At 40.6% G+C, this 12482-nt stretch overlaps 1 protein-coding gene across 1 annotated transcript in view; it reads right to left on the reverse strand.

Moving 5' to 3' along the window:
* Positions 1 to 12482, reverse strand: part of LOC126106895 (sortilin-related receptor-like) — a 193742-nt gene that overhangs the window by 147474 nt on the left and 33786 nt on the right. Inside the window, exons 5-7 of the mRNA XM_049913310.1 lie at positions 10592 to 10848; positions 3346 to 3574; positions 2304 to 2489 (exon numbers count right to left, since the gene is read on the reverse strand). Of these exons, the coding sequence (XP_049769267.1) occupies positions 2304 to 2489; positions 3346 to 3574; positions 10592 to 10848 (672 nt within the window). The remainder of the gene's footprint in view (positions 1 to 2303; positions 2490 to 3345; positions 3575 to 10591; positions 10849 to 12482) is intronic.

Genomic DNA, 12482 nt, shown 5'->3' on the forward strand with positions numbered 1-12482 from the left:
ATGGCTACAAAAAGAAGTTAAATGCAGAAGAATGCTGGTACATGTTTTTGGCGAGTCTCGTGAACCTGCCAGTTCAGTCAGAAACTTGTCTCATGAATTTTCAAGGGGTCAGGAGTCTCTCAAAGATGAACCTTATTTCGGTCGCCCAGCAATAGCTAAGTCAGAATGAAACGTTGAGACTGTAAGGAAAATGATTGAAGATTATCCTTATCTCACATTTTGTGACACTAAAGGGATCCTAAATACTGGACTGATTGTGGTGCAGTCCACCATTCACGCGATCATTCTGACATATGTGAGAGAGGTGCCTGCTGGGTTACCACATCCCCTGACAGAAGTCCAAAAACACCCAAGAATGGATTGGTGTCACTTATGCTTCAAAATGTTGACAAAGGGCAGTCTAAAGACAATATCTTTGCAGGTGAGAAAACAAAGAGGTATCAAACATGGGGGTATCATTATGACTCCAAATCTAAGAGGCCATTTTCTGTATGATACATTTCAGGTGAGTTTTGATAGTTTTGAGATGTAGGAACTCTGTAAATAAAGTGATGACCACTTTCTTCAGCACGATGGTCATCTCACCTCTGCTACATCAGACACACATTGCACAGTAAATGCTATTTGGTATGTGACTAAACGTCTGCCAGAAGTCATCGCCACATGGAGGCCACAGCACCCAAAGCCAAAGAGTGAGCAACTCCTCCTGCATCACAACACTGCCTCAGCACACACAGCTGACTGAACAGTGGACCTCTTGGAGAACGAAGAACCGCAAGTGTTACAACATCCACCCTATTTACCTGTCCTTGCTCTGTGTGACTTCTTCCTGTTCCCAAAGAGGAAGGAGGAAATTCACGAGCAGCATTTCTCATCAGATGAAGAGGTATCACAGCATACAACAGTGCTGTATGTGATGAAGTGACTTCCCTCAAGAAGCTTGAACAGACATTTTTGAAGCGGCAAGTGCTCATGGAGAGTGTTTTACAAATTTGTAACAGTTAAGCTGTAATTAATTTTTTTCTGAATTTCTGCTAATAGCTTTTGGCTATCGTGTCATCATAACATAATTTAACAGAACAGTTCACATTTATAAAGTGTGCCTCAGAAATGTTGTAACAGACTTTGAGGGATTGTAGAGGACGCCTCCAGAAACAAATCGAGGATAGGAACCAGTGTCCAGAAACATTGATCAATGTCGCTACAAAGTGCTGAAGTTATAGGCACAGCGCCTGCCACTAGGCCACCTTTCAGCAGCAAATTTGGCTTTGTGCACTGGAATGTTTTGCAATATTGTTTGTTATTCAGTGACCATGACAGATGTCCAGAATTGCCAGTGGAGAAGATGCACCTAGCTGGTGTGTGGAATGGCTTCGTCTCTTATGAATACGAGGGTCTGGTCCCTCGATGGGTGGTGGTTTCGGACATCGATTTCCATCGGGATTGTATTTTTCTCCTGCACACAAAAGAACTTTGGAGATTTTGGAGTGTGAAAGGAGAAAAATAAACTGCAGATGAAAACTTGTGTCCAAAACCAGTCAACCACTGAGGCAATGGAGCACCTCATTCATAGGATACAAGGCCTTTCTGCGCAGCAGCTAGCTGCACCTTCACCACTGCCGACCATGCCGATCAATCAAGATCTTTGATTAATGAACAACTTTGTCAGATGTTCTCCCCACGGTTTGCCATACAAAGTCACATTTGCTGCTGAAGGGGTACCGTAGGAGAAAGTGCTGGGCCTGTATGCTGGATGCTCTGTTGCGTCATTGGATCACACTTCCACACAGGTTCCTATCCTCAATTTCTTCCTCAAGACAACCTCTGCAACCCCTCTATGTTTTGCAACATTTCTGGGATACCCTGTGTACTTAGCTTCATGAGCTCCTCTACACTCAGATACCCAACAACAGATGATGTTTTATTCCAAACACCAAAAGGCACAACAGTGAATAATATTGTAGGCAATCAATTACAACATAGAACAAATTAACTGCTTTAGTTTATAGTCACCCTTTTACTTTTTCAAATGTCTACCGGTTTCAGTACAAAGTACCACCAGAAGGGAATCCTACTATCAAAATCTGCAGTACATAGTTAACATATTGTTTAAGAAACATATACAACATATTTTCATCTGTGATAGCTAATATATGGTACAAAGTGCAAGCTTAAATTACAAGCAGACCCTTCCCCCCAGCACACAGTTGTCAAGCTCGCAGAATGCACGGAAAATATAATTACAACATATATAGAAAAAAAAAAAAAAAACTGCTCCAATGGGTGCACATATCGACACAAACCTGGCGCCACGTGAGTCCTGCATCTGTGCTGATGAAAACTCCAAAACGTCCCTTCAGTGAAGTTCCGAGTGTTCCAGTTGCCATAATGATGCCTGGTGCTGATTTTGATGTCATCAGAGGAACCGTTCGTGTTTCAGGGTTCAACTGAGCAAACTTCTGGGTGAGATGAAGAGAACAGCCTCGACTCTAAAAAAAGAAAAGGGAAGTCAGATCATAAACAGTGTCAAAGTTGAAGGGCTAGATTATACGTGGAAGCACTTGTCACTCATACAAATGAGAGGTTGTAGTGGTAAATGCCATAATTTTCAGAAACCATGAATAATGAAACCAGATTTTATCAGTTTACACAAGTTACAATTTGGTTTGTTCAACTAAACAAATAACTTTTATACCATAACGTGAGTTTTATTTTATTATTTTTCAACTTGAAGCAAGAAACTTAGTTCCAGTACAGCACTCGTGGCTGCCGCATCGCAGTCGTGAAGTGGGGCCGAGGCAGTTTCAGATAAGTTTTTACAGTCTGACGATACTTTATGGATTTGTAGTTTTAGCTTGACGATGTCCACTATGGACAAATGGTAATTACTGTTATTCTGAAGACGGTTGGGGTATCCCGACTGAAACCTAGGTAAATTCTAGGTAAACGGTGCAACTGAGGCTGTTGGTTACTGAAATTAAAATTAATGCTGGGATGATGCCTGTGAAAGGGCACGGCTCACTTCCTGCCCCATCCTTCCCTAATCCACAGGACTGATGACCTCGCTATTTGGTCCCCTACCACAAGTCAACCAACCGAAGAGAAAATTGAATCAGCAACTCAGCAGGACACCCAAAACAATGATAAACACAGTAAAAAGGTCAAATATCACTAACGCAATAGGAAAAGTTACAAATGTCAGCACATTTCACAGCACACCAGATATCCACTTGAAATTTAACTTCATTTTAATGCACATCATGCCAAGTTGAACCTATTGCTAACATGCAACCAAATGCAAAGTTGCCAGCCCCCATTTGTGCATTCTGATAGTAGTTTGCTCACCACATCACAGCTGATGTTCCTGCCCTGATCATCAGTCGAGGGTGGTGTGAGTGGCCTCCAGCGTCCTCCCATATCGAAAGTGATGAACGTAGATAGGTGCTGCGTATTTATTTCCGGCACCCGTCCTCCTCCGTGCGGTGAGGTGGGTACATGGACCTGGGATGCGATGTAGATGCCGCGAAGACCTTCCACTCGGTGCAGGTCGGCAAAAGCTGTATCCGTTGCACGCCTACAAAAATTTAGACAAATTTATCACTGAAAAGAAGTGCTACAAAATATAAATGGTGGTAAAAGCTAAAAATAGATTAACAGAGAGTTGTCATCAGTGAAAGTAATAATAAAATGGCAAGTTTAAATGTTTTGCATTATATGTGGAGAATGGTACCCCCAGCTCTCTCTCTCTCTCTCTCTCTCTCTCTCTCTCTCTCTCTCTCTCTCTCTCTCACCTCCCCCCCCCTTCCACCCCTCTGGGGCAAACCACAATAAACATTCATTGTATTTGTGGTTTCAGTTACATATTTGCTGAACAATACAGGGCGACTTTAATTAGGTAATCTGGAAACCTCAGAATAGATAACATTCCTTATTTCTTTGTATTCACATTTTCCTATGTAACATCTTTAGGCAACTGCTTAAAATATGTTAGTTCAAAAACATAACTCTTCTACCAAACTTGGATTATAGGCCGTGTGGAAATCACTGCAATATCTTTTATTACTGTTTTTTTTTTAATACTGTAATTTATTTGAAAATGGCATTTTACTGGTTATAAACACCATTAGAGATAAACGTTATTCAACATAGGAAGAAAGTGATGCTGAGCAACTCATACTTTCAGAAGTCACTCATGTGGCAGTAATTTTGTGTGGCATTTCAGTGAGTCTACTTGTGCCAAATATATCACAACAAAAAAAGACCTAGACAAGTGCGATATACACAATGTTTCACTAAGATTAATCAGTTCAGCCCACGCGGTTCTTTACACACATTGTTTTCCTTTCTTTTCCTCACAATTTTTTTTAATACTCATGTGCTATGAACTTGCGATATATATCAGAATTCTTTAGGTGTGTTCTCAGACACTTCTTTTGTCAAAGTAGACAGATCTTAATTTCTGACATGTTGTTATTGTTGTTGTTGTTGTCTTCAGTCCAGAGACTGGTTTGATGCAGCTCTCTATGCTACTCTATCCTGTGCAAGCTTCTCCATCTCCCAGTACTTACTGCAAACTACATCTTTCTGAATCTGCTTAGTGTACTTATCTCTTGGTTTCCCTCTACGATTTTTACCCTCCATGCTGCCCTCCAATACTAAATTGGTCATACCTTGATGCAGAACATGTCCTACCAACCGATCCCTCCTTCTAGTCAAGGTGTGCCACAAATTTCTCTTCTTCCTAATTCTATTCAATACGTCCTCATTAGTTATGTAATCTACCCAACTTCAGCATTCTTCTGTAGCACCACATTTCAAAAGCTTCTATTCTCTTCTTGTCTAAGCTATCATCCATGTTTCACTTCTATACATGGCCATACTCCATACAAATACATTCAGAAACGACTTGCTGACACGTAAATCTATACTCGATGTTAACAAATTTCTCTTCTTCAGAAACGCTTTCCCAGCCATTTCCAGTCTACATTTTATATCCCCTCTACTTCAACCATCATCAGTTACTTTGCTCCCCAAATAGCAAAACTCATTTACAACTTTAAGTATCTCATTTCCTAAACTAATACCCTCAGTATCACCAGATTTAAGTTAACTACATTCCATTATCCTCGTTTTGCTTTTGTTGAAGTTCATCTTATATCCTTCTTTCAAGACACTGTCCATTCCGTTCAACTGCACCTCCAAGTCCTTTGCTGTCTCTGACAGAATTACAATGTCATCGGCGAACCTCAAAGTTTTTGTTTCTTCTCCATGGATTTTAATACCTACTCCGAATTTTTCTTTTGTTTCCTTTACTGCTTGCTCAATATACAGATTGAATGGCATCGGGGAGAGGCTGCAACCCTGTCTCACTCCCTTCCCAACCACTGCTTCCCTTTCTGCTTTCTCTTCTTTGCTTAGAACTGTGTTTCCATCTGAGCTCTTGATATTCATACAAGTGCTTCTCTTTTCTCCAAAAGTCTCTCTAATTTTCCTGTAGGCAGTATCTATCTTACCCCTTGTGAGATATGACTCTATATCCTTACATTTGTCCTCTAGACATCCCTGCTTAGCCATTTTGCACTTCTTGTCGATCTCATTTTTGAGACGTTTGTATTCCTTTTTGCCTGCTTCATTTACTGCATTTTTATATTTTCTCCTTTTATCAGTTAAATTCAATATATCTTCTATTACCCAAGGATATCTACTAGCCCTCGTCTTTTTACCTACTTGATCCTCTGCTGCCTTCACTATTTCATCCCTCAAAGATACCCATTCTTCTTCTACTGTATTTCTTTCCCCCATTTGTGACAATTGCTCCCTTATGCTCTCCCTGAAACTCTGTACAACCTCTGGTTTAATTAGTTTGTCCAGATCCCATCTCCTTAAATTCCCACCTTTTTGCAGTTTCTTCAGTTTTAATCTAAAGCTAATAACCAATAGATTGTGGTCAGAGTCCACATCTGCCCCTGGAAATGTCTTACAATTTAATACCTAGTTCCTAAATCTCTGTCGTACCATTATATAATCTATCTGATACCTTCTAGTATTTCCAGGATTCTTCCATGTGTACAACCTCCTTTTATGATTCTTGAACCAAGTGTTAGCTATGATTAAGCTATGCTCTGTGCAAAATTCTACCAGGCGGCTTCTTCTTTCATTTCTTACCCCCATTCCATATTCACCTACTATGTTTTCTTCTCTTCCTTTTCCTACTATCAAATTCCAGTCACAAATGACTATTAAATTCTCTCTCCCTTCACTGTCTGAATACTTTCTTTTATCTAATCATACATTTCATCAATCTCTTCGTCATCTGCAGAGCTAGTTGGCATATAAACTTGTACTACTGTGGTAGGTGTGGGCTTCGTGTCTATCTTGGGCACAATAATATGTTCACTATGCTGTTTGTAGTGGCTTACCTGCATTCCTATTTTTTTTATTCATTATTTAACCTACTCCTGCATTACCCCTACTTTATTTTGTATTTATAAACCTGTATTCACCTGACCAGAAGTCTTGTTCCTCCTGTCACCGAACTTCACTAATTCCCACTATATCTAACTTTAACCTATCCACAAGCCCTTTTTAAATTTTCTAACCTACCTGCCTGATTAAGGGATCTGACATTCCACACTTTGATCCGTAGAACGCCAGTTTTCTTTCTCCTGATAACGATATCCTCCTGAGTAGTCCCCACCCAGAGATCCGAATGGGGGACTATTTTACCTCCGGAATATTTTACCCAAGAGGACGCCATCATCATTTAACCATACAGTAAAGCTGCGTGCACTTGGGATTACAGCTGTGGCTTCCCCTTGCTTTCAGCTGCTCTCAGTACCAGCACAGAAAGGCCGTTCTGGTTAGTGTTACAAGGCCAAATCAGTCAATCATCTAGACTGTTGCCCCTGCAACTACTGAAAAGGCTGCTGCCCCTCTTCAGGAACCACATGTTTGTCTGGCCTCTCAACGGATACCCCTCCGTTGTGATTGCACCTACGGCACAGCTATCTGTATCACTGAGGCACGCAAGCCTCCCCACCAACGGCAAGGCCCATGGTTCATGGGGAGGAATTTCTGACATAAGAATAAGTAAAAAGATAGAACCATCTCTAATGAGCTAATCACAGATGGGACATTAAGCTCTATTAACATTCTAAAATGAAGGAAGTTTAGTGTGTAATAACCAAAGTTTAATGTGCACTACCCCAGTCAATGAGAGATTGTACAACCGAAGCCTGATGTTTAATGCCTGTCTGGAATGAATACATTAGAAATTGAACACATGGAATACAGGACAAGGGTGAGAAAAGAAAATTTCAGATCTTTTTCAAAAGAAAGCATTCACCTTCATAGACTTAGGAAAACAAAGGAAAACCTCAGTCTGGAGGCCAGGCGGGGACCTAAATCCCATTCCAGCCAAATAACTGTAGCCTATCTCGACCATAGCAACACCTTAATGCATTAGACTGGATGGACCAAAAATGGTTGTGTGCTTTTGAAAGGAACTACCACCACATTTTCTTTCAGCAACTGAGGCAAACATAAATCTATATCACCAGTTAAAGACTTGGACCTTGAGGAGTAAATACATAACCATTATGAAGTATTGGAATGCAAATACAATACAACATCCTTGTAAGCTCCCTTTTCCTGAATACAAACATCTTTTTAAAATTTTTGCTTGTTTTCTGCTGCAACTTGAGCCTCTTACAGAACTGTGGGGTAAAGTACATAAACTACGCAAACACTGTTTATAAATCAATGTGATGGGAGATACCTCTGCGTACAAAGTATGGTAAACCGATGTTTCTGGTACCTCCACATTTTGATCCACTTTAGTTTATCATTCACTGGAACTCAAGAAATCTTACATGAGAGTTCCTTGAGAGAGAGAGAGAGAGAGAGAGAGAGAGAGAGAGAGAGAAGTGGGGTGGGGGGGTTCTTGGTCTTCAGTCTCCCGACAAATTATAACTGGTTAAAGGGTGCCATCAAATGCAGAGGGACATTACTAATCAGGGATTTTTTAAGTGCAAAATACACTGAAGTAATTTTTAATGATTATTTTACTCTCAGTGTAATATTTTCAAATATTTCACACCTATGAATCAATCTTTGCATATCACAATATCATTCTGTAACAGAGCAAGGCTGATCTATCAACTTACTCTATACCACTACTGACAGCGACATCATTTTCTTTCATTATTTAATCTTGTTTTATGAATACAGCAAGCTAACAAAAAAATCATGGGATACCTCCCAATATTGTGTCAGAACTCCCTTTGCTTGGTGTAGAGCACCAACCTGACGTGGCATGTACTCAACAAGTCGTCTGAAGTCTCCTGCAGAAATATTGAGCCAAGTTGCCTCTACAGTCATCATTTGCAAAGTGTTGCTGATGCATGATTTTGGGTACGAACTCTCGATTATGTTCCTAAATGTTCAGTGGGATTCATGTTGGGCAAACTGGGTGGCTAGATCATTTGTTCACATTGTCCAGAATGTTCTTCAAACCAATCGTGAACAATTGGGGCTCACTGAGATGGCGCATTGTATCCATAAAAATTCGTCATTGTTTGGCTATAAATGATCTCCAAGTAGCCAAAAATAACCATTTGAAGTCAACGATTGGTTCAGTTGGACCACAAACCCAATCTGTTCCATGTAAACACAGCCCACACCATAATGGACCCACAACCTCGCTCAGTGACTTGACAACATGGGCCACGGTTTTGAGGGGCCTGTGCCACACTCCAACCCTGCCATCGTCCCTTGCCAACCGATTTTGGGATTCATCTGACCGAGCCATGGTTTTCCAGTCATCTACAGTCCAACCAATATGGTAACGAACATAGGAGAAGTGCTGCAGCCGATATCGTGCTGTTAGCAAAGCCACTAGCATCAGTCATCTGCTGTCAGAGTCCATTAACACCAAATTTCACCAGACAGTCCTGACAGATACATTCGTTGTACATCCCACGTTGATTTCTGCAGTTATTTCACACAGTGTTGCTTGTCTGATAGCACTGTCAATTTTACGCAAACATTGCTGGTCTTGGTCATTAAGTGAAGGCTGTTGGCCACTATGTTGTCTGTGGTGTGAGGTAATGTCTGAAATTTGGTATTCTCCACATACTCTCAACACAGCAGATCTTGAAATATTGAATTCCCTAATGCTTTCCGATATGGAATGTCTGATGCATCTAGCTCCAACTACTATTCCACTTTTAAATCCTTAATTCCCATCATGTGCCCATAATCAGATTGGAAACCTTTCCACATGAATCACCCAAATACAAATGGCAGTTCAATCAATGAACTGCACTTCTGTATCTTGTGTACACAATACTAACACCATCTGTACATCTGCATATCACTATCCCGTGACTTGCCACCTCAGTGGCACAACGGTTACTTTCTTATTTCAGCAGAGAAAGTTCCATTTTTCACCAGGTAATTTCTGGATTCCTGATGCTGATAATCTGATTGGTTTACCTAGAAATAACAAAGAGATAGAGGGGCTGGCCAGTACTTACCTCAGCTCAGTACAGCCGATAGATACACATAAAACAGAACCGAAAATTTACGTTCCTAGCTTTCGGAACAAATGTTCCTTCATCGGGGAGGAGAGAGGGGAAAGAAAGGGAAGAGGGGAAAGGAGATTCAGTTACTCACAACCCAGGTTATGAAGCAACAGGGAAAGGAAAATAGGGAGGGTAGCAATGTAACACTGACAACTATGCCTCCATCCTTGCTACCCTCCCTATTTTCCTTTCCCTGTTGCTTCATAACCTGGGTTGTGAGTAACTGAATCTCCTTTCCCCTCTTCCCTTTCTTTCCCCTCTCTCCTCCCCGATGAAGGAACATTTGTTTTGAAAGCTAGGAACGTAAATTTTCGGTTCTGTTTCATGTGTATCTATCGGCTGTACCGAGCTGAGGTAAGTACTGGCCAGCCCCTCTATCTCTTTGTTAGTATTTGTTTCACATCTTTATATGAGATTTTCCATTAATCATTTACCTAGAAATAATTCTTACAACAAGGTACCCATAATTCGAACATTGGTACAAACATGGAGACAAAATTAGGAGTGAGTTAATAAATAATTTTGACTACAAAAATATACTCAGATCAAAAGCCCTCACTTTCCCCTTCTCAGCCAACATTTTACTTTTTCAAGAACCATTTATTTTGAAAGCTGTTCATTGTCAAAAGATCATTTTTCAAAGAATGTTCGATTCTAAAGTAATGATTATTTCCAAAATTCAGATGAATAGCTTTGTAGCTCTATTTTTCGTACTCCAAAAATGATCGCTTTTATTAGCAAAACTTGCTAGTTAGTTACTTATTCGATCCAGAAAATTTCATTTTTTCCGTAAATTTGGATGGGCTCCGAGACAAAGACTTGAATATACAAGCAGGTTCAAGTGGGTGTAAGTTACACTAGTCATACCCAGATGACAACTTTCACTGGATACAAAAGCATGCAAAGGTGCATCAAACCTATCTTAAACCTGAAGACAATCACCACCACCACCACCACCACCACCACCACCACCAGAATATTAGGCATTACTGTTCAACATTACTTACTCAAGCCACGAGTTCTTCCATGAACTACCAGGGAAGTAGCAGAAGAAGTTATCGAGCGAAAGAGAGTAAACACTGGCATCAGCATTGCGTGACGCGTAAAGCGTGGGCAGAATATCCAGATGGCTGGCCACCACAAACACATCTGTGCCACTGACGTCTGCAATGTAGTATCCGGTGTGTGGTGATATTGTCCTGTCGAACTGTGCTTCCTTGAATGGCGCTCCACGGTATGACACCATCAGACTAACTGCTGTTGTCTGCAGAGAAAAAGTTATATTTGTACATGTTTTTTAAACCAGTAGAGTACTTTGCAATAATTCTTACATTTTTTAACGCAAGTAATGCAAGACAATTGGGTTGCCATCACTGGGTGAGGTATTATCAATGTTTAGAACAAACAAATGGATCAACGTGAAATTATTCTTCTAATGTGAGTGCCTTGTCAATAAGAGCAGATAATGGTTAAGTTGAAGGGGATACTGTTAATATCAAAAGAACAGTTGTATTGTTTCAAAATACAGGAACTGGAATGTATACTTCACAAGCTACGCAGAACTTTAGGGGAAAATATCAGTTTAAGTAATGAGTCTATACCTTTTAAAACTTTTTAAAAATGGATTAGACACTAAGCATTCAATCTGCTGCTTTATACTGTACTAGGAACCTACAGCAGATGCACTTCCTATTGTCAAGACACCATGTTATTAGTGTACAGTAAGCTGCACTTTACTGAGACAATAGTAACCTGCTATCCTTATGTGAATTGTATGTTGGTGGTACTAGAATCATTCTGTAGTCAGCTTTGATTGCCAGTTCTCTGCATTTTCTCAACAGCGTTTCACAAAAGGAACATTATCTTTCCTCCAGGGACTACCATTTGATTCTACAAAGCATCTCCATAACACTCTCATGTAGACCAAACCTATTGGTAACAAATCCAGCAGCATGCTTCTGAAATTCTTTGATGTCTTCCTTTAACCTCACCTGGTGCTGATCCCAAACACTGGAGCAGTGTTCAAGAATGGGTTGCAATAGCATTCCATATGCAGTCTCCATTAGAGATGAACCACACTTTCCTAAAATTCCCTCAATAAAATGAAGTTGGCCAGTCACCTTCTTTATTACCATTCTTGCAAGATCATTCCATTTCATACCACTCTGCAACATTACATCTAGATAACTGATGCGAGTGCCCCAAGCAGTACAATACTAATCCTGTACACTAACATCATGGGATTGTTCTTCCAACTCATTACATTTTTTTTATACAGAGAGCAAACTACTACTCATCATACCAACTAGAAGTTTTGTCTAACTGGTAAGTTACATCATCTTTGGTAAGTTACATCATCTTTGTTTTTTGGTAAGTTACATCATCTTCGCTTTCGTTTGGTAAGTTACATCATCTTTGTTTTTAGATATATTTTTCCCACGTGGAATGATCTTATACCCTATTACAGTCACATAATGACGACACTTTCCCGTACACCACAGAACAATCAGCAAGAAGCAGCAGTTCGCTACTCACCCTGTCCGTATATATTGTGGCAACTCCTACCATTAGCCTCTACTTGTAGCAGCAGATGACAAGCTGCACTGACCGAACACCAGCATCCAGCAAAGCTCCTACGAGCCAAGGTACCGCTGCGTCTCCCCAGGAACATCATCGGTCACTTCTGCCATAAGTAGAAATTAGGCTGCCACAATTTCTGGAGTCGCACATACTGAACAATAGCTCGAGCAGTCCCTGTCCTGGCTTCGACACGGTAACACTTCCCGGCCGCGCTCTCGGCAGCTTGTTTCACACATCATCACGTGGCTCATGACATCAGCTTCCACCCTTCGCCGGAGTTTGCGGCTGACAGCAGTATTTTGCACTCACGACCAGTTT

The sequence above is a fragment of the Schistocerca cancellata genome, chromosome 10, assembly GCF_023864275.1.
Source record: "Schistocerca cancellata isolate TAMUIC-IGC-003103 chromosome 10, iqSchCanc2.1, whole genome shotgun sequence".
In the NCBI taxonomy this organism is placed as follows: Eukaryota; Metazoa; Arthropoda; class Insecta; order Orthoptera; family Acrididae; genus Schistocerca; species Schistocerca cancellata.